Source organism: Bubalus bubalis, chromosome 12 (genome assembly GCF_019923935.1).
Source record: "Bubalus bubalis isolate 160015118507 breed Murrah chromosome 12, NDDB_SH_1, whole genome shotgun sequence".
NCBI classification, from domain to species: Eukaryota; Metazoa; Chordata; class Mammalia; order Artiodactyla; family Bovidae; genus Bubalus; species Bubalus bubalis.
In genome coordinates, this window is record NC_059168.1 from 71,800,011 (window position 1) to 71,827,430 (window position 27,420).

A 27,420-nucleotide genomic window follows, 5' to 3' on the forward strand; every position below is an offset into this window, starting at 1 on the left:
TGTGCCCTCTGTTTCTCTTCTCTTATAAAAGGAAGTATAGTGTAGACAAACCTTGTTTGGACCTCCCATTTCAGCTCCTTTGAATTTGCTTTTGAACTCTCTCGGCTGGCCCTCAAGCACAAAACCCCTGAGATCCATCTCCGATACGCTATGTACCTGGAGGATGAGGTATGGATGTGGTTCTTCCCCACTGCTTTTGACTCTGACCACAGAGCCCTCCTTCCCATGCCCTGGTCCACTCCTGCCAGGCATTCAGACCTCCTGTCTCAGGGCTGCCTGGGGTGCCAGTCTCGTCCTCATCGTGTATGGCTGTTTCCCTCTCCCTCTAGGGAAAATTTGAAGAGGCTGAAGCTGAATTTATCAAGGCTGGTAAACCCAAGGAAGCAGTCCTCATGTGAGTTACCCCACAAATTCCCTAATCCTGTCCTCCCAGACTCGGCCCCGGGACCTCTCATTGTCATTTTCACCTTCATCTAAACCTAGTACCAATAACTCTTATCCCCCCTCAGTGACACGGTGGTTTGCCTCTCATCATTGAGGCCTCAGTCCTATACTCAGCCTCCTCTCTGTCCTCATCTGGAAACAGGTTTGTCCATAACCAGGACTGGGAGGCAGCTCAGCGTGTGGCCGAGGCCCATGACCCTGATAGTGTCGCCGAGGTGCTCATGGGGCAGGCTCGGGGGGCCTTGGAGGAGAAGGACTTCCAGAAAGCAGAAGGGCTGCTGCTTCGGGCCCAGAGACCAGGCCTGGCCCTCAATTACTATAAGGTGGGGCAGCAGATTCAGGGGAGGAATCCCATGAGGAAGGGTGAGAGGTAGGAGAGCCCATAGCACACTACACTGAACCCTGTGTTTGAGAAGGTTAACCCTGGGGAAAGGGGAGGAGCAGAGGGAAGGAGGAAAAGAGGTCCAAGGACCCAGGGACCAGTGGGCTATAGTGGTGGGCCTGTGTGCAGTGGGAAGCTGTCATGCCATCCTGATACCTGGAAATCTGAGCAGGAGGCTGGACTATGGAGCGATGCCCTGCGGATTTGCAAGGACTACGTGCCAGGCCAGCTGGAGGCACTGCAGGAAGAGTATGAACGGGAAGCTACCAAGAAGGGGGCCAGGTATGAAGCCAGGGCTCCAGGAAAGAAGGGGGCCAGGTATGAAGCCAGGGGACCAGGAAATGTTGGCAGCACTGGGGGTGGGTCAGAAGGTGCACACAGGCTCAGCCACACTGCCCCTTCCCTGTCCTGGTCACAAGGGCTCTCGTTCACACAGGGGCATGGAGGGTCTGGTGGAACAGGCTCGACAGTGGGAACAGGCTGGAGAGTACAGCCGTGCAGTCGACTGCTACCTCAAAGTGCGGGACGCAGGAAGCAGCAGCCTGGTGGAGAAGTGCTGGCTAAAGGTGAGGTTCCACACCTGCCGGGCTCTGCTCCCCGTCTCCATTCACACCCAGCATTCCTTCTCAGTCATTCAGCATTTTCCTCCTGTGTCTTTGTTTTCAGTCAGGTAGCAGGTGTCTACTGAGTGCCTGATGGATGCTAGACCAGAATCTATGAAGGCTATAAAAAGGGATATAAAACAGAACCTGGAGACACAGACATTGGGGGAAGGTAGACTAACACACGGCTCAGTTGGTTAATACTGCAACTTAGTGAAGACGGAAGTTCACTAGTGAAGTTCAAGTAGAGTTCAGAGAAGAGCGAGATCTCTGTGGCCTGGAGGGGTCAGGAAGGCCTTGTGAGGGAAGAGTAGGCCTAGGGCCAGAGTTGGAAGGGCAAATCCAGACCCTGAAACTGGGCCAGATGGAGGCCGTGAGAAAAGCAGAGGCCCCTCCTCCACTCAGCAACTCCTGAAAAAAAGCCTCTGGCAGGTTAAGCCAAGCTAGTATGTTTCATCAATTCTAAGGTGGATTCTTAGGGTCTTTGTGATGGGGATACATGTATATTTTAATGATGTGCCTCAGATGCAGAGAAATAGGGTATTAGAACTTATGAAGGGGTGAGACTGATCAATCCCTGAAAATGTTGTGCAGATGCCCCTGCAGATTTTCCCAAAGGTTTGTGAGGCCTTGTCATTGAATAGTCCCTTGAAGTTGGAAGGGAAGGAAGTAGAAAGGACTGAGGTTGGTTTTGAGAGTTTAGCAAGTTTTATCAGGTATTAAGCATCTGCAAGCTGGAATGAAGATTGCTGGCAGAAATACCAATAACCTCAGATATACAGATGACACCACCCTTATGGCAGAAAGCAAAGAAGAACTAAACAGCCTCTTGATGAAAGTGAAAGAAGAGAGTGAAAAAGCTGGCTAACACTCAACATTCAGAAAACTAAGATCATGGGATCCGGTCCCATCACATCATGGCAAATAGATGGGGAAACAATGGAAACAGTGACAGACTTTATTTTGGGGGGCTCCAAAATCACTGCAGCCATGAAATTAAAAGATGCTTGATCCTTGGAAGAAAAGCTATGACCAACCTAGACAGCATATTAAAAAGCAGAGACATTACTTTGCCAACAAAGGCCCATCTAGTCAAAGCTATGGTTTTTCTAGTAGTCATGTATGGATGTGAGAGTTGGACTATAAAGAAAGCTTTTGAACTTTCTTTGATGCTTTTGAACTGTGGTGTTGGAGAAGACTCTTGAGAGTCCCTTGGACTGCAAGGAGATCCAAGCAGTCAATCCTAAAGGAAATCAGTTGTGAATATTCATTGGAAGGACTGATGCTGAAGCTGAAACTCCAATACTTTGGCCACCAGATGTGAAGAACTGACTTATTTGAAAAGATCCTGATGCTGGTAAAGATTGAAGGCGGGAGGAGAAGGGGATGACAGAGGATGAGATGGTTGGATGGCATCACTGACTTGATGTACATGAGTTTGAACAAGCTCCAGGAGTTGGTGAAGGACAGGGAAGCCTGGTGTGCTGCAGTCCATGAGGTCGCAAAGAGTCGGACATGACTGAGCAACTGAACTGAACTGAAGCATCTGCTGTACCTTACTCTAGGGCATTGTTTACCCAGGTCTGTGCATGACTATACCTTCTTTATGTGGGCTTTCTGGATGGGAGCACTATAAGCCTTGAAGGGTTTGGCAGGTAAAGAAGAAAGGCAAGAACAGGTGGGGAAAGACCAGGAGGATTCACATAGACTATAGCTGAAGTAGACTCTGTGGAAGTTAAAATCTGGTGAGGATGTCAGCATCACAGCATAAACAGAGTGAGCTCATGGAACACTAGGATTTGTAGAATTACTGAGTTTTATGGTTGAAAGGGTCTCCAAAGTCATCTAAACCAACACCATCCAGTAGAAATACAATGCAGGTCACAAAGGTCTAAGTCATATATGTAATTTTAAAATTTTCTAGTAGCCACACTGAAATAAGTGTAAAGAAAAAGGTAAAAATAATTATATTCTGCTTAACCTATTATACCAAAACTATTATCAATATTTCAACACAAAATCAATATAAAAATCTATCAAGGTAGTCTGCATTCCTTTTTTCATACTAAGTCTTTGAAATATGTAAGGTTACAGCACGTCTCAGGACTAGCCACATGTGACTCGTGGCTGCTGTTCTGGACAGTATGAATCTAGACCAACCATCACTCTGATGGGTGAAGAAACTGAAACTCAGAAATGCCCAACACAAATAGTTGCAGAGTGTCCTGGGCTCCTGCTTTAGGGGTTTTTTCTGTACACCATGCCACAAGGGTTCTGTTTGTGACAAAGATCTTGAGAAACCAGTTTGTGAAAGGTGACAGAACCAAATGCAGTGCTCTCAGGCAGCAGTGAGTGTCTGAAAGAGGAAGAGCTGAAAGGAACAGACAGGTCCTCTGACGGTCATGTAAAAGGTCTGATGGACCATGAGGCAGGATTTGCCCCAGAGGATGGAAAGTGAGGGAGAAGGCAAGAAACTTGGCATCTGGAGGTAAAAATAGAGCAGGTCGAGGACCCCTGGGCAGTATTTGTCTCTCTGCCCACTTCCATCTTCTGCTCAACCACTCAGGCAGCTGAACTCTCCATCAAGTTTCTACCTCCCCCACGTAGTCTGGAAGTAGTTCGGGCTGTGGGACCCCAGCTGATTGGAATTGGAAAGCACAGCGCAGTAAGTAGGGCACTGGGACTGAACAGAAATAGATTCCACAGAGATGGGTAGAAGCCGTGTGAAGTCGGGAGGGGGGGTCTCCTGGCAGGCTCGGCATGCATTTCTGTTTCCCCAGAGTTCCCAGAAGGGAGAGGCGGGAAGGAGGGGAGAGAGACATCTCCAGTCTCAGATTTTCCCCTGTGTAGGCTGCAGAGCTCTATCTGAACCTGGACCTCGTCAAGGAAGCGATTGATGCTTTCATTGAGGGTGAGGAATGGAACAAGGCCAAGCGTGTAGCTAAGGAGCTAGATCCCCGGTAAGCTCATGACCCCTTCTCACTAGCAATTCTTTTACTTCCTTTTGTAAAGACTGGGAGGAAGTTCTCATGGGAAGGGTGTGCTTCTGGGGCTTTGATGTGCAAGCTTTCTGCATGCCTTCACAGGTATGAAGACTATGTGGACCAGTGTTATAAAGAGTTCCTCAAGAGCCAGGGCAAAGTGGACTCGGTGAGACTGGCAGAGGCAGCAGGAGGCGAGCACAGGGAGGCTCAGAGACTTTCCCTCTTCTTCCCTCGTGTAACTCTGTCTTTTTAACTGGTCCATAGCTAGTGGGTGTGGACGTGGTGGCTGCTTTGGACCTCTATGTGGAGCAGGGCCAGTGGGACAAGTGCATTGAAACAGCCACCAAGCAGGTACTGGTCCCTTCCTCCCACGCCAGCCCCTCTGGGTATTTCCTCTGACTCCCAACCTGTCCTGGAGAGTGTCTCTCTCTCTTCCTCCAAAGGCCAAACCCCAAAGATCCCTAATCAGCATCAGAGAGCTCAGTCTTCACGCTCTGACATCAGGTCAGAGCATGGCATGCACATGGCCTTCGCCTCCTAAACAAATCCATGGCCTCAAGTCAGGACCCCACCCTTACAGCCTGGTCTGACCCCAACCTCCCCCTGCTTTTTCTGCACCCCTCAAACAGAACTACAAGATTCTGCACAAATACGTGGCATTGTATGCAACTCACCTGATCCGGGAGGGTGGCTATGCCCAGGCACTGGCCCTGTACGTGCAGCATGGAGCCCCTGCTAACCCACAGGTACCAGCCTGCTCCTCAGAGTGAATGTTTACCCAAAGAAATTCTTACCTTCTCCTCGACAACTGCTCACCCCACTCAGGATCTGGCTTCTCAAAGAATTCCTTCGTTAAGAGAGCATCCTGCCCAGAGACTCCGCCCAGGCTCTTCTGAACTGTACAGCCTCTCTGGAGGGTTTACCCTCTGAAGGCTAACACAGGGAACAGTCTTTCAGAGCTGAGCCCTGCACACACCTCGAGGGCCTGACTAACTTCCTCCAGAGTGTGAACACCCCTCTCTGGTCTGAGCAGCACAGCTCTCCGAGTGTTATGCCGTTAACACTGTGACTGTGCATTCACAGTCACATATCTGCCCACACACAGAACACCAGTTAGGAAGAGATGGGTGTTTTCTTACCCTCCTTCTTGCTCTTCCCTGAAACACAGCACTTTCTCCAGCAGCGTCCCATAGCTCCTCCACATGCCATTTCCAGCCCAGTTTTCTTCTTTGGCCCCACTCCCCTTTTCTCTCGTAGTTGTATTCCTCTCGCTCAGCTCCCCTACTCCCTCCGCCTCCAGAACTTCAACATCTACAAAAGGATCTTCACTGACATGGTGAGCTCTCCTGGGACCAACAGTGCTGACGCCTATCACAGCTGGGCTGACCTCCGGGACGTCCTCTTCAACCTGGTGAGGAAGCCAGGCGGGCAGCAGAGCTGGAGGGCTGCTCGGGCCGCCCGACCCTGCCCTCATCTCTCCCTTCACACCCAGACTCACCCTCGAGCTCTGCCTTCCTCTGGGCAGCCATCCATTGACCCCTCTGGCCCTCCCTGGCACTCCTCTGACCCCCGACCCAGGCTGTGTGTTCTTCCCACTCTAGTGTGAAAACCTGGTGAAGTCCAGTGAGGCCAACTCTCCAGCCCACGAGGAGTTCGAGACCATGCTGTTGATTGCTCACTACTACGCCACCCGCTCTGCAGCCCAGAGTGTCAAAGAGCTGGTGAGATGGAGCAGGGAGGATGGAACTTCACATGTGTGAAGCTGAATGAATGCAAGTTCAGGACAGTCTCAAGCTTGGCCCACTTCTCCCCTAGTCTCTTTTCCATTTAAAGAAATCTTTAGCCCTTGCTGAGATGGTTTCCTTTCTGTATCCCTTTGACCTCCTTAGGGCTCTGTGCCCACACAGCTCCAGCCTCCTTATGCTCAAACATTCTAATTCCATGATTTCTACATTGACCTCTTATAAAAGATACATACTTTTAGCTTATTCATGATACTATATTGAGTTACTGTAGTTGGATGATGGAATTCTAGAGGTGGGAGGAAATAACCTAGGCCCAGTTCTCTTGTGCAGATGAAAAAAGCTCAGACCATGACTCGGAGCAATTTAATATTGATCGTTGATCTGGTTCTATGGCTGCTTTAGTTATAAGATCATTGGTCTGGTAGTTCAGTCACTATAGTGCCAGAATCATAATGCTTTAATTCACAGGAAACTGTAGCTGCCAGGCTTTCTGTTTCACTCTTGCGTCACACCCAACTACTACCTGCAGATAAGGCCTTCTATGAAGCAGGCACTGCTGCCAAGGTGAGCAATGGGGCCAACCAAGGGTGGGGCCGAGGAGAGAAGGAAGAAAAGTTGGAAGGTAGACTGTCCCAGCTGCTCAAGTTAGAGCAGAGCTGAGTGTGGGCTGATGTCGTGGAGGATATCATTTTCCTCCATCTTCCTGGATTCTCCCCCCTGCATCCTGGAAGAACAACAGCCAAGGCCAGCTGCTCGCTCCTACTGACATTTCTCTGTTGCAGGCAGTTGGCTGGGAGAACATGGCCTTCATCTTCCTCAACCGCTTTTTGGATCTGACTGATGTGAGTAGGGCAGTTGTGCCCAGAAGTTGCAAGATTTGGCCTGTCACAAGCTGTGCCCATCTCATGGCTGCCCGCTCTGCCACAGGCAATTGAAGAAGGGACCCTGGATGCCCTTGACCACTCTGACTTTCAGGACACAGACATTCCCTTTGAGGTGCCACTCCCAGCCAAGCAGCACGTCCCGGTAAGGGCACAGAAACAGGAGGCCTCGCGAGCACGACTGCACTGGAAGGGAGGGCACTCTTAAGGATGGTCCTCCAACACTCTCATGGCATCAGACAGCAATGTCTTTGGAGGGGCCCCAGCCCTCACTATCCCTTCAGTGAAAGTAGAAGCAGAGGAAAAAGCTAAGGCTGCAATTTGCCGCCAGTGCAAGGAGTTTCATTCGTGGGTGAAAGATGGTACATGGGATGACAGCTTAGCAAACCCCTTCCTTACCACCCTCCACTTGCCCTGCCCTGCGTGAAGCTGCTCTGTCCTTCCCAGGAGGCTCAGCGAGAAGAGGTTCGAGACTGGGTTCTCACAGTCTCAATGGACCAGCGGCTGGAGCAGGTTCTACCTCGGGATGAGCGTGGGGCCTACGAGGCTTCCCTGGTGGCGGCCAGCACTGGGGTTCGGGCCCTGCCCTGCCTCATTACAGGTACAGAACCCTAGAGCACCATATTCTGTGCTGGGTGGAAAGGAGGGGGAAACAGCAGGATCAAGATACTGTTTTACTGTGATTCAGTAAAGGATGCAGAAGACAAGAACATCCTACTTTCTGCCCCTCACTTGCTCTTTGTTATTCCCTCTCAATCCCCCTCACACTCCAATTCATCTTTTTCTCTCCCTCCAACCCCCAGGATACCCCATTCTGAGGAACAAAATTGAATTTAAGCGGCCAGGGAAGGCAGCTAACAAGAAGAACTGGAACAAGTTCCTTATGGCTATCAAGGTTAGAGAGGAAGGCTTGAGGGCTGAGGGCAGGGAGAACACTGAAGACCAACCAGCACCAACCACTGGGGTGGTGTGTATGTGTTGGGGGTGGACTGTCAAGAAGGCAGGTGCAGGGCCCACAGCCTGCTCCCCACACTGAGATGGAGCTGGTTTTCCCTCTATCGGGAATGTTCTTCCCAGTACTGCTGAGTCCCTCTCCTGCTCTGTTTGCTCACAGACCTCCCACAGCCCCGTGTGCCAAGATGTGCTGAAGTTCATCAGTCAGTGGTGCGGGGGGCTGCCCAGCACCAGCTTCTCTTTCCAGTAACTGGGAGAGTCAGTAGGTTCCATCCTTCATTAAAGTCTTGTAAGTAACCGAGACCACTGTATTCTTTGAACAAGGTCACCCCCAACACTAGCCCAGCACCCCTTTCCCCCAAAAGGAAACATAATCAAGTAGAAGAGACGTCCTTTTATTACAGCTGTTACTATATAAACATATCCTAGGGGTCAGTGAAAAACCCTTGTGAACGGAGCCTTCGGACCTGCACCTGCTTGACAAAAGGGAGAGCCTGGTCAGAGGGCCAGCAGCATAGCAAAGGACTCAACCCAGTTCCAGGCGTGCTCCCTACCACTGCCCTTTCCCAGGCCACAGTCCTCCTGGCCCATTACCTGGCCCTAAACCCAGCTTTTCTGTGAGGTCCGGATTTCTCGCGTTTGGTCCAGTAGCTGCACATTTTCCTGCCATTTACGTTTAGGAAATTCAAGCTCTGTCAGCTCCTCCAGCTACACAAAAGGGTGGGATTAGTGCTCCAGCCCTCAGTTATATAATCCAGCGTCTCTTCAACACAATCTGTGTAGAATGAGCCCTTCCTGTTCATCTTCCTTACCTGCTCCTGTAGCCCATCCTTCCTACAGGGCCCTACCCCACGCAGGGTGAGTGCAGCCACACAGCAGTAACCAGACAGAGCAGCCTCGGCTGCAGACATGAACACAGAAGGGATCCAGAGAGCCAAGGCTGTGTCCTAAAAGGTGAAGGAACGGCGGGAGACAAGGAGAGGAAGTCAGGCAGGAGTGGCAAGTGCGGGTGATTAAAGGGCAGGACCCAGGCTCTGTGGACTGCAAAAAGGCTGAGAAGATAATTGGACTCACATAGATTTTCGTGGGGTCAAAGGGGCAGTCAGCATGTCCAGACCCCTGGTCCAGCGGTACCAAAGGATCCAGCAGTCCTGGGTGGCAGTCGGCAATAAGACGGCGGCCGCCATTGGCCACAGTGAGGGACACAGCGAGGAGGAGGCCCAGGGAGCAGGCAGCAGACAAGAGAAGGTTCACCAGCGCTAGCGCCAGCAGGGCCCAGTGCTGGCAGGGGAAGGAGGTCAGGGTGAGCAGCCTGGGGGGTGGCTGCCTCGCCCACTGACCAGACACCTCGGTTACTCTTCTTTGGGGCTCGCTCTCCCACTAAAGACGAAGCTGAATCAGGCGCCCCCCCCCCCACACACCCTCCCCGCTTCCCTGGCACCAGGCCTCCTCCTCAAAGCTCCAAAAATCTCACCAATCGTGGGCGAAAAAGATTCCTGGACGCCAAAAGGGCCACAAGTCCCAAGGAAACGCTCTGGAAGAAACGAAACCTGAGGCCCGCACCGCTCGGCGGCCCCCACCGCCCGCGCCCCGGCCCCGGCTCGCCCCGCCCCGCCGCGCTCACCAGCAGCCCTGAGCCCACGGAGATGACATTGGCGGTGGTGTACTCCGGGGTGACGGCGCCGCGGGGGTTGGCCACGTGCCGCAGGACGGTGCCGTGCAGCACGGCCCCCAGCAACAGGTTCACGTGGCCCACCAGTATCAGCGACAGGCCCACCCGCATGAGCCGCCGGGGGCCCCGGGCCGCGTCTGCAAGGCACGGGCGAGGGGCGGGCTGAGCCGGCTGAGGAGCCGGAGGCCACCCCAGGTCGGCCACTGGCCCGAGGGCGGGTCCAGGGTGGGCCCTCGGGGGGAAAACAAGGCCGGAGGGGCCGGAAATTACCGAATGCGCAGAGGCGGCGGCACTTCATCCGGTCCGTCGGCGCTCGCCGCGGGGCAGCTCTTACCTGCCGGCCGTGGCTCCGCCCCCGCGCCCCGGCGGGCTCCGCCCGCCCGGCACACCTGCGGTCCGGCCTCCGCGCCCCCTGGCGGACAGCGGGACACACCACACACACACACACTACGCGCGTAGCAAAAAGTAGACTTTTATTACAGCAGCAACTGAGGCGAATCGAATGGCCCCCTGGGGCCACCCCTGCAGCACCACCCTTCTCTCCCGCCCCGTCCGCCCCAGCGGGATGGTAGAACTCAGCTCCCCGCGCCCGTGCGCCTCCTTCCACACAGGCTGGGCGGGAGCTGCAATTCGGCTACTAGCCCCCGACTAGAAGGCGGCTGCTGAGAAGGCCAAGGCCCAGGCCCACGTCTGTGCAAAACAAGTAAACAAAGTGCAGAGGGATGGAAGAGAAAGGGGTGGGGGGGCTGGGGAGGGTGATGCTCAGAACCAGGGAGCCTAGAGCCCTCCTGAATAACAGGAGAGCGCGGCTTCACGGGGTAATACTGACTGGGGGGCGGGGCGGGAGCCGCAGCCTCTCCGGAGGCCACAGCGCGGAGGAGGGGCCGGGCTGAGTGGCTCTAAGAGGAGACGGTGACAGCGGCTGAGTTGAGAGTGCTGTTCCTGGCAAAATTGAACTTGTTCAGGGTCTCCTCCAGCAGAGAAGTCAGTCGGCTCTGGTCAGCCTGGAGGGGAAGGGCTCAGTGAGATCCGGCCTAGAGAGAGAGCAGAGGAGCCGCCCTACCTCGGGGGCGGAAGGCAGACGCCTCACCTCACTAATGAAGCCCAGCTGCACCAGCTCAGCCGCCAGCTCCGGGATGTTCTCATCTGACAGAGAAACAGGAGAGGGTGAGCACAGTGCGCGACTGAGGGTCACGGGAGCCCTTTCAACAGCCCCGGCCAGGTGACCCTGGCTGGGACACAAGCAAAACTGTCAAATCAGATCCACCCTCCAGTTTTAGGGGCGAAGATAGTCATTCTAAGTGAGTCCCCGTGTTGCTGACAGGTCACCTTCCCCACCCCTGAAAGTGTCCCTCACAGGTGAGGCTCACAGACTCTCCATCCTCTGAGGGACAGGAGAGACTCACTTGGCATCAGGTCACAGCTCAGGTGCCGGTTCAGTTTGTCCTCCAGCTTCAGCAGAAGCGTCAGCTGGAGAATAGGACAGTCAGAAAATGAGGCTCCCCTTCCCCACCCTCTGGCCACCCAGCGCTACACAGCCCTGGGCCCTGAGCCTTACGTGGTGTTTGACTCCCTCCTCCACCGACTCAATGTTGCACTGCATCAGCACTACCTAGGGAGAGGAGGCAGAGAGGGTCACAAGAGTAGAGACCAGTGAGCAAAAACCCCCCAAGAGCTGGGGTTTCCAGCCCACAGGACGTGGGTGCCAGGGAGCAGACACACATTCCTGTCTTTACAGGACAAAGCCTTATTTGAGATGTCCCTCCCTGCTACATCCACACAGCCATACCTTGCGGGTCTCCACCTCAGCCGGCTCGGGTGTTGGAGTTTTGACAGATGGGGGCACCACAGGTGATGTCACCTCCTCCTGCTGTGGCTGCTGGGGCCGAGGCAGCCCAAAGGCTGTCAGGGGGTATATCCCATTCCTAAATGGAGATCAGACGGGTCAGATGGGCTCTAGATGCCTTCGGACACCCACCCCTACCTCCTAAAGGAAGTTTTTTTCCTTCTTCTCTCACCTGACATCTTCAAGGAATTTATCCAGTTCCAGAGCTGGAGACTGAGAGTACCTGGAGAAAAAAAAAAAAAGAATATGGAAGGAAAGAAGAGAAACAGCAGGTTCAACCATTCCCAAAGGACAGTTGACAGAAACCTCCAGGTGGGAGTGACCAATCTGTCCCTTTCAGAACCTCTCAGTTAGTTACTCACAGAGTCTGAACTGGTTCTCTTCCTGGTCCTGCAGGGATTTCAGCCAGTACAGCACTGGTATCCATATTTTTGGTGATCTCCTCCAGAGCATTCTCTGGGATCATGTCTAGAGGGCAAGATGGAATGGGAAGTTATGGAAGGATAGTTCAGATTAATATTATAGAGGGCACAGGGGTCCTGGGGGAGGGTGGGAAAGAATCCTTTTGGAAGTAGAAGAGGAAAAAGAACACACCAGTAAGAGTTACAAGGCTCCAGACTGGAAAAAAAATTTCTAGAAGGGTCAAGAGGACTCACGCTGGTGTCCCACAATGCAGTGGGCAGCAAGGAGTTTGAGCGAGGGCACTTCAAACAGTGCTGGGTGAAACAGAAGTTCTCTGGCTGTTGGTCTGCGAGCAGGCTCAGACTGCAGGCACTTTTGAATGAACTCCTAGAAAAGGGGAACAAGGGAGTGGAGCAGGCATCTGGTAAGCAGCCCACTGTGTTTATCTCTCTCACTGTATCTAGCACAAGACTTTGTTCATACTAATTGCTCAGCAATGGCTAAGGCAACAAATTGCTAAATGTATTTGAAAAGACTTTGAAAACTATTTGTATTATATATGAAATATCATTCATTGTCTTTCATTGTTTTATTTTTTTGCTTCCTAGCCACAAGCTTTCTCTTCCCTTTGCTGTTCAAAGTTATGATATCTTTTTCCTTATTTTCTATCTCTCTGCTTTATTAGCCCACTCACTGCCTACCTTCTTCTCCAATTCTCGCCAAATTTACCTCTCTCTTCCCAAACTCATCCACTGTGGACAGTAATATTCACCATCTTTTTATTCCCCAAGCCTACTATCACAATTTTCTTTGTCCACTACATCATTTATTCACTGGATTTCCCTCTGTTTCTCTAACCCCTACCTATTTACCTCTCCTAGGTCCCATGACAATTAACCTGCTTTCCTCCTTTCCCTGTAGAAGGCCAAAAAGCCATATACCTCATCTTTTACTTGAACATCGCACCCTGAATCTGAACTAGAAACTTATTCCACAGTACCCTCAAGATTCCCACTAGTGTTCCTTCTTTTCTCTTCAGTCCCTTTTACATGCATGTAATGACTTACAAACTAACCTCCTCTTTGTATCTTTATTTCCAGACTCTACTCACCATATCTTATTACCTGATTCAAAACCCTTATATCCTTTCAATCTTAGCTCATTTATTTCAGGGCACTTTCCCTAACTAAAACTATATAAATATACAACCCCAAATGACTGGTTTGAGAAATTCACACTGATTCAGTTCAGTTCAGTTCAGTTGCTCAGTCACGTGCTGAATCGCAGCACGCCAGGCCTCCCTGTCCATCACCAACTCCCGGAGTTCACCCAAATTCATGTCCATCAAGTTGGTGATGCCATCCAGCCATCTCATCCTCTGTCGTCCCCTTCTCCCCCTGCCTCCAATCCCTCCCAGCATCAGAGTCTTTTCCAATGAGTCAACTCTTCACATCAGGTGGCCAAAGTACTGGAGTTTCAGCTTCAACATCAGTCCTTCCAATGAATACCCAGGACTGATGTCCTTTAGAATGGACTGGTTGGATCTCCTTGCGGTCCAAGGGACTCTCAACAGTCTTTTCCAACACCACAGTACAAAAGCATCAATTCTTTGGCGCTCAGCTTTCTTTACAGTCCAACTCTCACATCCATACATGACCACTGGAAAAACCATAGCCTTGACTAGATGGACCTTTGTTGGCAAAGTAATGTCTCTGCTTTTGAATACGCTATCTAGGTTGGTCATAACTTTCCTTCCAAGGAGTAAAGTGAAAAGAAAGTGAAGTCGCTCAGTTGTGTCCAACTCTTTGCAACCCCGTGGACTGTCTACCAGGCTTCTCCGTCCATGGGATTCTCCAGGCAAGAATACTGGAGTGGGTTACCATTTCCTTCTCCAGGGGATCTTCCCAACCCAGGGATCAAACCCGGGTCTCCCACATTGGAGGCAGACGCTTTAACCTCTGAGCCACAAGTAAGCGTCTTTTAATTTCATGGCTACAATCACCATCTGCAGTGATTATGGAGCCCAAAAAAATAAAATCTGACACTGTTTCCATTGTTTCCCCATTTCCCATGAAGTGATGGGGCCAGATGCCATGATCTTTGTTTTCTGAATGTTGAGCTTTAAGCCAACTTTTTCACTCTCCTCTTTAACTTTCATCAAGAGGCTCTTTAGTTCCTCTTCACTTTCTGCCATAAGGGTGGTGTCATCTGCATATCTGAGGTTACTCATATTTTTCCTGGCAATCTTGATTCTAGCTTGTGCTTCATCCAGCCCAGCGTTTCTCATAATGTACTCTGCATATAAGTTAAACAAGCAGGGTGACAATATACAGCCTGAACGTACTCCTTTTCCTATTTGGAACCAGTCTGTTGTTCCATGTCCAGTTCTAACTGTTGCTTCCTGACCTGCATATAGGTTTCTCAAGAGGCAGGTCAGGTGGTCTGGTATTCCCATCTCTTTCAGAATTTTCCAGTTTATTGTGATCCACACAGTCAAAGGCTTGATTAATTTGTTTAAAAATATCAAGATGGTTGTTTAAGAGTATGTATCAATTACCTGAGGTAACCATCAAATTAGTCTGCCTTCATGTAGAGACACCTAAGTTAACATGCAACCTTAAGACTCAACCTTATTACCCATCTTAAACCCCTGACCTGAGAGAGACAGAATGTGTGTGTGTATCAAAAACACCTAGGGAAATGCTACTTTGCCTTTCTGCTTTATATTCTCTTGCTCTTAGAAGAGAGCATATTCCCAGTGGGTGAAGTGAAAGTTGCTCAGTCGTGTCTGACTCTTTGCGACCCCATGGACTATACAGTCCATGGAATTCTCCAGGCCAGAATACTGGAGTGGGTAGCTTTTTACTTCTCCAGGGGATCTTCCCAACTGAGGGACTGAACCCAGGTCTTAGGCATACAGGCAGATTCTTTATCAGCTGAGCCACAAGGGAAGCCCTCCCAGTGGCTAGAAGGAAGAAGAACCTAAAAACATTTCCAAGTCTGTTAAGGAGAAGTGATCCTAAGAATCCTCACCCTTTGTAATGGGTCTTCTAGAAGCTGAATGGCACTGCTGATGGCTTCCTGTGGCACATATGAGGACTCTCCATTGCCCTGAATCTCCAACACTGCCATCTGCAGAGAGGGGGAATAAAAAGGAAAAACAGAGACCTAAGAAACCTCAGTGTTTCCACAATCACTCCCCTAGACCAGTTACCTCACTTGCCAACCCTCCATTTCCCCTTCTATCTTCTAATTTCACCCCTTTCCACTACCCACCCCTCTGGTCTCCTCACCTCCAGTGCACACATGCCAAAGGAGTAGATGTCCACTGCCGTTGTCACATTAGTGACTTCTAGGGAAAACAGAGCAGCTTTGGTGAATCAGAGATGTGGGGCAGGGCATGGTAGAGATGTCTTAAAACTTTGTGCATGCCAGTAGAAAAGGACAGCAGTTTCAGTTATGTACCGCTGACCCTTAGGTTATAAATTGGAGAATCTGGGGGATGGGCACAGGGCAGAGATGTCTTAAAACTTTGCACATGTCAGTAGAGAAGGACAGCAGTTTCAGTTATGTTACCGCTGACCCTTAGGTTATAAATTGGAGAATCTGGGGGATGGGCACAGGGCAGAGAAACTAGGATGCCTCACCTCCATATTCTGGTGCAAAGAAGTGGAGGTTCTTCTGCTCTTCCCGACAAGTCTTCACATGATTGTTGATAGTGTCAGGAGCCACTGGGAGTAGGGGAGATACCCACAATCTGACCACCGTCAACAAAGCACAGCTTTGCTCCAGAGAGAGGCCCCCAAAAGACAAATTCTCTCCTGAAGTCTCTAACCCTCAACAGGCATAAACTGAGCTCTTTCCCATCAGGAAGTCCAAACTAAACATGAACACCACCTGCCTCCCCTTTCTCAATCTACCACTTCTTATCTAAGGTCCCTAACTCAGTAGCAACAAAGGCTCCACACTAAACTAACAGGTACCTAGGGTCTTTGGGCTGGCAAGGTACAACACAGCCTAAGGAAAAACTTTCACTTGTGACCTGCTTACTTGCCCCAAAGCCCAGGTACATCTACCCCCTGATCTCATGAAAATGTTTGGTCTAGTTCTTTCATCCCCCCTGCATACAGCATAAAAACACTGGCAGCCCTTCCTAATCTGCAACAATTAAGAGACCTCAGAAACTTGGATGAAGATGGGTAAGAAGGATTAACATACAACCATAAGAAGGATAGCCTCCTTCTTACCCACCTTAACTGACTGAAACTTAAAACGAGCTCAAAATTGAACCAATACCCTTAAATCAGTTTCACTTGGAATCCACCAAAAACTTTAGACCCCTGCTCTACCCTCTCATTCCTCAACACTGCCTGCCACAGGGCTGAACGAGGAACCAGGGCCAGGCCCAGTTTGGACTCACTCGGATCATAAACAATGACTACAAGTCACAGAGGGTCTGGGAGCACAGTATGACTTAAGGAACCAGCCTGATGATGAGGGGGGAGTAAGAATCCAGGACATAAGTGGCCAGCCAGGCAGAATCCACAGGAAACAAGCAGGTTATGGAAGGGCAAGCAGGCGAAGGGTTGGTAGGGCAGAAGCCAAGCAGGCATAATTAGGCAGGGGGACAGGGTTTGCTCCCATGACTGCATGCACTGGGCAGCCGCAAAGGGGAGCAGAGGAAGCACAAACAGCGCCCCACACAGGGCAGAGGGAGCTCTCACCATTAGCAAAAATCCTATGAAAGACTGTTGGGAACAGAGCAGCCCGTAAGCGGGAGGGAGGAAAACAGAGAAAAGTTGTGAGCGATGGAGCAGCCAAGCCCCAGACAAATGGACACACAACACACAGACACGGCACACAGAAATGTTAAACACTGCACACGTGTACACAGCAAATGAAAGCACTCACAGCAGGCACAACCTGGAACCTCCGATGGTAGGTCCAGCCCCAGGGGCTCAAGTCAGACCTTACACCCAACTCTTGCCCTTTGCCAACCTTCTATCGAGATCTCTGTATTAACCCCAAATTCACTCCAGAAAGGTTCAAGATTAGGCCCTACCCCTTTTTCCACTACTTGACTGGCCTCTCTATAAATTGCCCCTAGTAAGGTCCTTTCTCTTATCACCAGCCCACACCTCAGAATTTTGCTCTTTTCCCCCATTCCTTTCATCTTACCCCCATGGTTCCCAAATTCCCGAGGCTCCCCTGCCCAGAACCTCTCCCTCCCCTCACCAGAGCCAATCTTGATGAGTCCGTTGTGCTGGATGAAGATGGTGTCACAGGTCAGGTTCCCATGGATGATGGGGGGGTCACACGAGTGCAGGTAGCTGTGGGGGCACTGGGCTGTTAGAGGGGCCAGTGGGAAATTAGGGCAGGGGGAACCCAAGGGTTAAGAAGAGCAAGGGCCTGGTCTCCTGCTGGTCATCACAAAGGTAATACCCACACTCTGAATCTCCATTATGCCTGATGAGTTAAATAGCTGGATAAGAACTAGGAAAAAGAGGTGGGAGACAGTATCATGGTCAAGCCATTGGAATGAACCCTTTAAAAGATCCATAGGGGCCTAATCTTGAGAATATGGTTCAAAGAAAGTGGGGAAGAAAAGAAGTGGGGCAGAAAAGAACAGCAGAGTAGTGCCCTGAAATTTGTTTGGAGGAACTAATCAGGAATAAATATGGGAAAGACACTACCAGATCTTGCTTACCTTAGGGCAGAGAGGATCTGTGTGCACCAACGCTTCCAAGCCTGGAATAGAGTTTGATCCAGGAGTCAGCAGTTATCCACTCTCTTCACCCTCCACAGTTCCCTCCATCCCTTTCCTGATCAGCTTCATAATCTTTTTTAAACTTCCAAACCAGCCTAAAGCTTTGTCTGCTCTCTCTCTGTACCTTTTCATTCATAGTCTTGTGGTTTTTTTTGGTCTTCTTCAGAAATTGCTTAAGACTCCCAGATGACATATATTCCGTGATAAAAATGACCTGGAGAGGCAGAACACACAAATAAAGCTTTACAATAGAAATGATCCCTTATCTGGGTAACTTTTATATGATATAAACATAAAATTTGGAAGCCTGGTGTTTTTCTTTTTTCCATCTCCCATCCCATCCCACCCCTCTAGGTTGTCACAGAGCACCAGGTTGGGCTCCCTGTGTCAGACAGCAAATTCCCACTGGCTACCTGTTTTACATACGGTAATGTGTATGTTTCCACGCTGCTCTCTCAATTTGTCCCACCCTCTCCTTCCCCTACCGTGTCCACAAGTCTGCTCTCTGTGTCTGTGTGGAAGCCTTGTATTTTTAATAAAGTTTCTCTCTTTTGTTCTTAGTATTACTTCCTTAGATTTAATAGGGCAATGAAATTACTGAGCAATATGAGTTATGGCAAGGAAGAAACAAAAATTCACTCATATTTGCCCCGACTATAACCAGACAAAAGGCACAGGTAATAGTCATAGGCATACCCTTGGAATGCAAGATGAAACCAGTCAATCCTAAAGGAAATCAACCCTGAATATTCACTGGAAGGGCTGGTGCTGAAGCTGAAGCTCCAACACTTTGGCCACCTGATGCGAAGAGCTGACTTACTGGAAAAGACCCTGATGCTGGGAAAGACTGATGCCAAGAGAAAGAGGTGACAGAGGATGAGATGGCTGGATGGCATCGCTGACTCAATGGACATGAGTCTGAGAAAACTTGGAGATAGTGAAGGACAGGGAAGCCTGGTGTGCTGCAGTTCATGAGGTTGCAAAGAGTCGGACACAACTTAGTGACCAAACAACAATATCTCAACACCAGCTGATTCCAGCTCTGTTTCAATACTACCTTTTTCTGAATGTAAAAAGAACAATAAATGTAGCTAGTCTGTTTCAAGTAAGCTCAGGAAAAAGTTCTTACCCTGGCCTTGTTCTCTTTAATGTCAGCCCAATACTTATGAAACTTGACAATGTTGAGATGTTCCAACTGAATCAGATTATCAAACACAGCACGGACCTTTTCCTGGAAGCAGGAGAGACGTTGGGATTACAATGTTCAGAAAGCATTATCATCCTAAAAAGCCATTTCCTATCCCCACTAGAAATGATCTAACCCCAACATACTCTTCTCCTAGTAGCTTCCCAACATCAATTCCTCTTTAACACCAGCATTCTAACAACCCACAGGCTGCATCCTTTCACCATTGCTTACCTCCTGCAGCTTGTAGTTCTTGCGCTCTGAGAACTGTACCTCATTCCACACAACCTCTACGCCCTCCTCTGTATCCATGGCCAAGTATGCGCTGTCAATACCTGGTACATTCCGCTGATTCACCTGAGAAGAAATTCAAATGAAAGGGAATTAAAGTTACCACATGAACTGTCTGTTGTAATACTCCATACGATCATCTTCTCCCTGCCTCTGACCTGTTCAAGTTTGGTCTGCCCCTTTGAGACTCTGTCCCTCCACTTCTCACCTCTTAGAATTCACTGTGAAGTAACACTCGCACTGTGCTGTGCTGTGCTTAGTTGCTCAGTCGTGTCCAATTCTTTGCAACCCCATGGACTGTAGCCTGCTAGGCTCCTCTGTCCATGGGGATTCTCCAGGCAAGAATACTGGAGTGGGTTGCCATGCCCTGCTCCAGGGGATCTTCCCAACCCAGGAAGCAAACCCAGGTCTCCCGCATTGCAGGCAAATTCTTTACCATCTGAGCCAGCAGGGAAGCCCAAGAATACTGGAATGGGTAGCCTATCCCTTCTCCAGGGGATCTTCCTGACCCAGGAATCGAACTGGGGTCTCCTGCCTTGTAGGCGGATTCTTTACCAGATGAGTTACCAGGGAAACACCACTCCCACTAAACACTCCCACTGCCTTACCTCTTCTCGCCTCTTCTGCCAGCGCCCACAGGGTGACTCTTCCAAGATCTCAGACTCATCTTCGCTTTCTTCTTCTTCCTCTGGGGAAGCAGCCGAGGTTGTGGAGGTCACAGGAGGTGACACTGACGTCAAGCCAGGAGTTGAGGATGAGGATTCTACCTTTGGGTCCGAACCACTGCTGAGTACTGTCTGGGGCTCGCCTTCCGACATGCTGGAACAAACACTCAGGCCTGCACTGGTTGGAGCAAGGGTGAAGGAGAAGGTAGAGAGGGTTAGAATAGATTCTATAGATTCCATCCTAATAACCTAATCTGGGGTTTAAAAGTAAATAAAACATACAACTCCCTTGTTTCCTTTAAGTCCAAAATCAGAATTAGTCCTGTATGAACCCTAAACATTAACTACTCTCCAAGTCTGGAGAAGGGGAGCTATCTCGGCTGAAATGACTCACCCAGGTCAGTGACCAACTGAAGTACACATCAAGCTTAAAGAATATGCTTCTATGAATAAACATGTTAATAAACATATTTTATCATGTAAAAAGATGATTCACCCAAGACTGGCAAACAAAAGATTTATGGTTGTACAACTCATGTTTAGTAAGGTCCAAATGGAACAGCAGAATCAGGGCCCTCATTCTTTCTCAGCAAACACCTACCGAATAGCCTTCCCTTTGAATTCTCATCTACCTCATCTGCACTATGCTCAAGAACCAAGCTACAAGGGCACTATGCAGGGCAGATGACTCCAGATCCCCAAATGTTCCAATGAACCAGCTCGAGTTAGAGCTGTAGTATTCTCAACCAATTTGTCCAACTGAAACCCTAAGCTGATTTATTCTACTTGGAATAACCCTGGCATCCACTCTCCATCCCTCCTATGCACAGAATAAGCCTGCCAGTCCATGAGGAGGCTACCCTTGGGCCAGGTAACTGGTAGTGGTTAGTGACTTCATTCCTGATGACCTCACCTTCCCTGTGATGTGAGTGTGGCAAATGGGTGGGTACTGGTTAGCAACATTTTTTTTCTATTCACTCATTCAACAAATGTTTATTAAGCACCTATTGTGGGCCAAGCACTGAGCTAGGTGCTTGAGATACCATAGTGAACAATATAAATAAGATGCCGACACTCATAAAGCCTAAATTTAAGGCACAGCTAAGATGTTAATCTTCCAGTTTTCATTTCATTAACATGGCTCAAAGGCTCCATCCTCTGAGGCACTGGATCTGACACAGGTATCCCTTTTAAGCACAAATAATTCAAGACAAAGCCATTACAGGAAAAGTACTATATTACACTAAATAGTGTATAGTATTATACATGGACATGGCTTCTTGGGAAAAAAGAATTCTTAAAAGCTAAATGTCACAAACTTCAGAGAGTCATAGGAAACCCGCTGAATGTTATTCCATATCTCTAAGAATGAAGGCTGTGAAGAAGTTGGAACCTATGTGTGCTGGGCTAAAGGGGATGCTCCTCAGGATGAAAATATCCTGTAGATTTGCTCCTGTAAGTCAGTTCAAAATACAGAAGCTTCTGATCAGGATCTTTTGAAAAGCTCTCATTTCTTTTTAGAACTCAGATGCCCTCTTCTGCCCATCTCTGCCATCAACCTGCACTATGCTTCCCTGCTGGCTCAGATGGTAAAGAATCTGCCTGCCTGTTTAACTGCACTATGGTCTTTTAAAAAATTTTTTTTCATTTTGGAGGAGATTTTTATTAGATGACATTCCAGTAAATATCAGAGAGCAACAAAGCACTACAGAGAAAATCTGGTAAGATGCTTTTTCACCTGTTTTTTCCTCAGTCCTTGCCTATCATGGATTTCGATCAACAGTTTTAGTAATCTACCAAAAAATTCAAGTTACAGATCATTTTTCTTCTCCTCCTGAAAAGTAGCTAAAAGCTCACAGGGATTACTTTCTAGAGTATTTATAGAATGTATCCTGAATCTGAACAGCTAAGGAAAGTTCCCAGCTACATTATAAGAAATATCAGTGGAATTGTAATACAGGAAGCCTGTGGCCAGTGGCTCTAAAGAAACTTCTGGACCTAGGGCACAGACAGTTAATCCACAGTATGGCACGAGATGCCAGACCTTCATCAGTCATAGACGCTCTTCGAATGTGCTTGTCTTCTCCCTCCCCAGTCTCTCCCCAGTAGGCAAGATGATGGCAATGCCCAAGAATGCCCAGGACCCCTCCTGCTGATGAAGAAACCTTTGCCACACTGGGAGTTTTGTCTCAGGGTCAGTCGTTCAGAAATTTAAATAAGACCACAGACGGAAAAAGGGAATCTCCTCGCCGCCTCCAGCCACCCCAAGATGCACAGTGTTCACTTCTGAGCCGTGCAGGTAAAACATTGCAAAGTTTTTTCCTGCAAAGTTTTTCATTTTTTGGACTGCAGCTTCTCAGCATCTGTTTCTCAGCATCTCAACTCCTCAGCAACAGCTCGCAGGCCACAGGCCTCTCGCCCGCTCTCATCCAGAGCGGACCGAAGAGGACCTGAGACCTGCAGGACTGACCAGTCAGACAGATATAAACTCGAGGAGGAATTTAACACTCCAACAGGTCGCCTAGCCCGCTGACTGCGAGGGAGCGTTGGGCCCCTCAGCAGGCCCTGTAGCCAGCGGCGGCCACCTCACCAGAGGCCAACCCCGCGGCGCCGTCAGGGGCGCAGGCCACGCCCCCGCGCAGTCGGCGCGCCAGCCCCGCGAGCAGGCGCGGCCCCGACGCTGCGCTTCCGCAGGCCTCCGGGCCTGCGACCGCCGCCCCCGCCCCCGCCCCCGCAGCCGGCCCCGCCTCTCGTCAGGCCGAGTTCTACACGAACGCCGGGGCCTGGCGCCCCGCGCCCGCAGAATTCCGGGCGCCCTGCCGCCACTCGGGGGCAGTCGGGGAGGGCCGGGCAGGAAATGTGGGGCCGAGGCGGCCCCCCGGCTCCGGCGGGTCGGGCCTTGGCCACCGAGTGAGCAGGGCCGCCTCCAGACACTCGCCTGCTGGGGTCCCAGATCCAGGCCCTAGAGGCCGATCCTTCGGTCCTCTCGCTGAAACCTCCCCTCCCCTAGGCGCTCACCTCCTGACTCCGCTCCCCGCAGCCTGCGCTTCAGTTCCAGCTCGGGTTCCGGGGCCCCGGATCAGAAAGACTCGCTCACAGCTGCGCTCCGCGGCGCAACCGAACTGCGGGCCCCGCCCTCGCGGCGTCCTGACCAACAGTGGGCGGTGCCCCACTGCCGTTGGGTTTCCATTGGACAGGGCGGCCAGAGTGGGCGGTGCCCCGGGTGTACTGTCGCTCGTAGAGGTAGCCTTCAACCCGGTCTCCTCCCGCTGCGCCTGTCCGGCTGAGACCTCTCGGAGGGTTCGGTATTTTCGGTCTCAGTGAGGCTCGTCTCTCTGTCTACCCCTCGGTCCGGTCCTGGTGCCCCGGATGATTCTGCTGGGCGAAAGGAAGGCCTTGCCCTTTTTCTTGAAGGCGCCATGACAGTTCTAGTACGACTGAAAGACAAAAGGAGCGAAAGACGTAGCCACAATCCGAGAGGAGCGCCCACCCGCTTTCAGTATTTGGGGGTGAGACTGTGCAGGACACCTATTCAGAAAACTTTCTTTGAATTACTGTGTACATTAAAACTGAAAATTAATAGTTAACGCTTCGTAAGTGGATAGTACTGACGTTGGCCAAAACTTCGCAAAAGATTTTCACAGATGTTATCTCTCTTGATCCTCATAAGAAATTGAAAATTTCTTTCAGCAGTAGTTGTCAAATGGAAAAACACTGAATCAGAAGCATTAAGCTATTCACCGAAAGTTGGTAAGAACTAAATTAGGATCCGAAACAGTAAGGTTTATCACAGATTTCCTTGAAAAGATGTTTGGAAAAAATTTAGATTGAAGAGAGCCCAAAGGAAAGAAGTGAACTCGGCTCTTAGACACATATTATGGAGGGAGAAGGGTGAATCAATCAGTACTTGGGAATGTCATAATCACCAAATTTCACTATCCTTAAAGGACATCTGTAGTCCTGTTTAACTGATAGAAGACTGGCAAAAGTCGTCTCATTTTCCATCTCTTCACCTCAAAATTTTTAAAATCACTTTGTTCCTTGATGCTTTCACCTTTGAAAGAGAGGGCGCCAGCACGCTTAGAAATCTGGACCTTGTTTTGGATATTTTAAGAAAGCTTTTGCCCGCGAAATTTAGCATATAATTTCAGGGAGTTGAGGTTAAGAATCTTTGTTCTCATCTCAAAGAAAGAATGTTCCTCCTCCTATCCAGATTAATCTCTTCACTTTGTAAATTTCCAAAGCACTGAATACCTGGCCCACAGTAAACATTAAATATCAGTTGATACTACTATTGCAGTTTCCCGTTATCTCCTGTCTAGGTCTTAGTATCATTGACCTTTACCTTTAAACTAGCTCCTTTCAAATCTGCATAAAGGACCTAGGCATCCTCAAGCTCTTATTTGTTTTTAACCTTTCATTCATGGTTTTTTTGTGTTTTTTTTGCCCAGCTGCATTCCCCACTGCCCTTGCAGAGGAAGCTGAAGTACTAACCACTGGATTGCCAGGAAAGTCCATTTTCATTCATATTTAAAATGCCCCAGGAGGCTTCTCTGCCAGACCAGGGGTTAAAACTGCCCTTCCAATGCAGGGGGCATGTGTTCCAATCCTGGTCAGGGAACTAAGATTCCCATCGTGTTGCAGCCGTGCTGCCAAAATAAAAATGGTCAAACGTTGCCCGTGTTTATACCACATTATTTTTTATTATCTCTTTTTTTCTGCTTAAAGAAATAATATGTACTTATTGTAATAAACTGTTTCAAAAAAACAGTGTAAAGTAACTATATAGTTGCTTGTATGTGCTGTATTCCACTCTTTTAATTCCTTCCTCCGCAAAGGCAAAGTGAAGTTGCTCAGTCGTGTCCAACTCTTTGCGACCCCATGGACTGTAGCCTACCAGGCTCCCCTGTCCATGGGATTTTCCAGGCAATAGTACTGGAGTGGATTGCCATTTCCTTCTCCAGGGAATCTTCCCGACCCAGGGATTGAACCCCGGTCTCCCGCATTGTAGACAGACGCTTTACCGTCTGAGCCGCCAGGGAAGTCCTATGACATATCATTTAATTCCTTATGACATATTAAATCATTTAATACAACTATCCTATGAATATTGTGAATTAATTGCTATAGAAAGTGAAAACCTCTTATTTTCACCAAAATAATTAAAAGACTTTGATGTATATTTCTCCATATTTACTTTCCTATGTGTATATTAATATATATAGTTTAAAATAAAAGCAAGCTTATACCACATAATCTTTTTCAGTTTACTCTTCTTACTTTTTTCCCCCACAGCAGCACATATAGCATTATTTTAATTTTTCAACCATTGTAGAGTATTCCATTATCCAAATATGCCATGTTTGATTAATAAGTACCAGGGAACTTTCACATTATTTCCAACATTACTTATTTTAGATAAAGCTGTAATGAATATTCTGCTACATACATGTTTGCCTACTTGTGAAAATGATTTCACTTATTCTTAGAAGGAAATGGCAACCCACTCCAGTATTCTTGCCTGGAGAGTCCCATGGACAGAGGAGCCTGGTGGCCTGCTGTCCATGGGTTTGCACAGAGTTGGACACGACTGAAGCAACTTAGCACGCATGTATGCATTGGAGAAGGAAATGGCAACCCACTCCAGTATTTTTGCCTGGAGAATCCCAGGGACAGAGGAGTCTGGTGGGCTGCCGTCTATGGGGTCTCACAGAGTTGGGCAGGACTGAAGCGACTTAGCAGCAGCAGAATTCTTAAAAATGGAATTGCTAAGTCAAAGACTAAGAACATTTTGAGTAGATATTGCCAAGTTGCCCTTCAGAAAGATATCAAATGATAATACCACCAAGAGTATGTTAGGGTTCCTTCTTCCCACCATCCTTACCAACATTGGGTATTACTGATCTTTTCGACTTTGTGATAGATTAAGGGAAAAACAGATACCTTACTGTTTTGATTCACATATACTTAATTAGTAGTGAAGTTAAACATTCTTCTATAAAAACTTTTTAGAACAATTTTACAACAGAATTGAGAAGAAGGTACAGAGACTGCCCACATACCCCCAATCCATTTGCACAGCCTCCCCATTATCAAATCACCAGAGTGGTATATGTTGTATCAAAGATGAATCCATAATAATCACACAAGCCCATAGAACCTTAAGGTTCTTGGTGGTGTACATTCTGTGGGTTTGGACAAGTGTGTAATGGCATACAGAGTGTTTTTACTGCCCTAGTCCTCTGTGCTCTGCCTACCCATTCCTGGCAACCACTAATCTTGTCTCCATAGTTTTGCCTTTTCCAAAATGTCATAGAGTTGGAATCATACAGTATGCAGTCTTTTCAGAATAGCTTCTTTCTCTTAGTAATATACCTTTAAGTTTCTTCAATGTCTTTTTAGGGCTTGATAGAACATTCCTTTTTAGTGCTAGATAATATTCTATTGTCTGGACGAACCATAGTTTGTTTATCCATGTACCTATTGAAAGACATCTTGGTTGCTTCTTTTAAGTTCTGGCAATTATGAATAAAGCTCTCTATACACATATGTATACAGGTTTGTGTGTGGGCATAAGTTTTCATCTACCTTAGTTAGATACCAAGAAGTGCAATTTCTGGATCCTACATTAAGAGTATGTTTAGTTTTATAAGAAACCACCAAACAGTCTTCCAAAGTGGTTGTACCATTTTGCACTTTCACCAGAAATGTGTGAGAGTTCCCATTGCTCCACATTCTCACCAGCATTTGTCTTTTGTTCTGTTTTTGGCCATTCCAGGAGGTGTGTAGTAGTATCGCCTTGGGTTGTTGTTTGGTGGTATCTCTTTGTTTTAATTTCCATTTCCCTGGTGACATATGATGTGGAGTATCTTTTCATGTGCTTAATTGGCATCTGTATATTTTCTTTGCTAAGCTATCTCTTAAGATCTTTGGCCCATTTTTCAGTTGAGTTGTTTTCTTATTGTTGAGTTCCAAGGGTTCTCTGTTTATTTTGGATAACAGTCCTTTATCATATGTGTCTTTACCACGTAATATCTTCTCCCTGTTTGTGTTGTCTCCTTACTCTCTTGACACTGTCTTTCACAGAGAAGGAATTTTTAACTTTACCGAAGTTCAGCTTATCAATTCATCTAAAAAAGGTCTCATCACACCCATGATCATCTAGATTTTCTCCTATGTTATCTTCTAGGAGTTTTATAGTTTTATAATTCACTTTAGGACTGTCATCCATTGTGAGTTAATTTTTGTGACGTATATACAGCCTGGGTCTAAATTCACTTTTTTGCATGTGTGTATGTGGATGTCCAGTTGCTCCAATACCATTGTTTTCATGTGTTTACGGCCCAAAAGCATTTCATTTTCAGTTTCTTGCCTGTATATGTTCTTTGCATAGTTATTTTTAACTGGGTTGGTTATTTTTTTCTTATTGGCTTTTAAGAGCTCTTTGTATATTAGGAAAATCCTAATATTTTCCCAATCTTCTACAATGTGAATCCCATCCTTTCTCTATCGCTACTGAAACTTTACACTCAGTTTATTATAAACTTCTGTTTGAAAAGCCCTTTCTTATTTCCCATTCTCCATGACCTCTTTGGGCTT

At 48.5% G+C, this 27,420-nt stretch overlaps 3 protein-coding genes across 7 annotated transcripts in view; 1 reads left to right on the forward strand and 2 right to left on the reverse strand.

Annotated features, from left to right (window-relative positions):
• The window catches only part of IFT172 (intraflagellar transport 172), a 37,464-nt gene extending 29,171 nt beyond the window's left edge, over positions 1-8,293 (forward strand). Inside the window, exons 31-48 of one of the 2 annotated variants that reach the window (XM_044926133.2) lie at positions 75-168; positions 330-394; positions 587-767; positions 999-1,144; positions 1,263-1,392; positions 3,995-4,093; positions 4,279-4,388; positions 4,515-4,578; positions 4,677-4,763; positions 5,042-5,158; positions 5,713-5,823; positions 6,014-6,133; positions 6,626-6,721; positions 6,940-6,999; positions 7,085-7,183; positions 7,486-7,639; positions 7,842-7,933; positions 8,153-8,293. In XM_044926133.2, the coding sequence (XP_044782068.2) occupies positions 75-168; positions 330-394; positions 587-767; positions 999-1,144; positions 1,263-1,392; positions 3,995-4,093; positions 4,279-4,388; positions 4,515-4,578; positions 4,677-4,763; positions 5,042-5,158; positions 5,713-5,823; positions 6,014-6,133; positions 6,626-6,721; positions 6,940-6,999; positions 7,085-7,183; positions 7,486-7,639; positions 7,842-7,933; positions 8,153-8,242 (1,915 nt within the window). In that variant the 3' untranslated portion in view covers positions 8,243-8,293. The remainder of the gene's footprint in view (positions 1-74; positions 169-329; positions 395-586; positions 768-998; positions 1,145-1,262; positions 1,393-3,994; positions 4,094-4,278; positions 4,389-4,514; positions 4,579-4,676; positions 4,764-5,041; positions 5,159-5,712; positions 5,824-6,013; positions 6,134-6,625; positions 6,722-6,939; positions 7,000-7,084; positions 7,184-7,485; positions 7,640-7,841; positions 7,934-8,152) is intronic. The other variant, XM_006046159.4, reaches the window with a different exon arrangement.
• A 78-nt stretch (positions 8,294-8,371) lies between these two features.
• Positions 8,372-10,099, reverse strand: KRTCAP3 (keratinocyte associated protein 3). Of its 2 annotated transcripts, none has more exons than XM_025261356.2 (7): positions 9,935-10,099; positions 9,617-9,801; positions 9,467-9,526; positions 9,067-9,273; positions 8,805-8,939; positions 8,587-8,700; positions 8,372-8,465 (listed from the first exon to the last, which is right to left on the reverse strand). In XM_025261356.2, exons 1-6 carry the CDS (start codon positions 9,960-9,962, stop codon positions 8,593-8,595), a joined length of 723 nt encoding a protein of 240 aa, XP_025117141.1. In that variant the 5' UTR covers positions 9,963-10,099; the 3' UTR covers positions 8,372-8,465; positions 8,587-8,592. The 2 variants fall into 2 exon arrangements, with proteins under 2 accessions (XP_025117141.1, XP_025117142.1); XM_025261357.2 differs by having other exon boundaries at positions 8,372-8,468.
• A 21-nt stretch (positions 10,100-10,120) lies between these two features.
• Positions 10,121-22,992, reverse strand: NRBP1 (nuclear receptor binding protein 1). Of its 3 annotated transcripts, none has more exons than XM_025261351.2 (18): positions 22,840-22,992; positions 19,765-19,999; positions 19,100-19,222; positions 18,809-18,910; positions 17,804-17,893; positions 17,620-17,660; positions 17,148-17,242; positions 15,560-15,643; positions 15,206-15,264; positions 14,946-15,044; positions 12,167-12,299; positions 11,873-11,978; positions 11,683-11,733; positions 11,454-11,589; positions 11,223-11,276; positions 11,071-11,134; positions 10,755-10,810; positions 10,121-10,668 (listed from the first exon to the last, which is right to left on the reverse strand). In XM_025261351.2, exons 2-18 carry the CDS (start codon positions 19,972-19,974, stop codon positions 10,564-10,566), a joined length of 1,608 nt encoding a protein of 535 aa, XP_025117136.1. In that variant the 5' UTR covers positions 19,975-19,999; positions 22,840-22,992; the 3' UTR covers positions 10,121-10,563. The 3 variants fall into 3 exon arrangements, with proteins under 3 accessions (XP_025117136.1, XP_025117139.1, XP_044782069.1); XM_025261354.2 differs by having other exon boundaries at positions 19,765-19,994; positions 22,840-22,985; XM_044926134.1 differs by lacking the exon at positions 11,071-11,134.
• Positions 22,993-27,420: the final 4,428 nt, after the last annotated feature.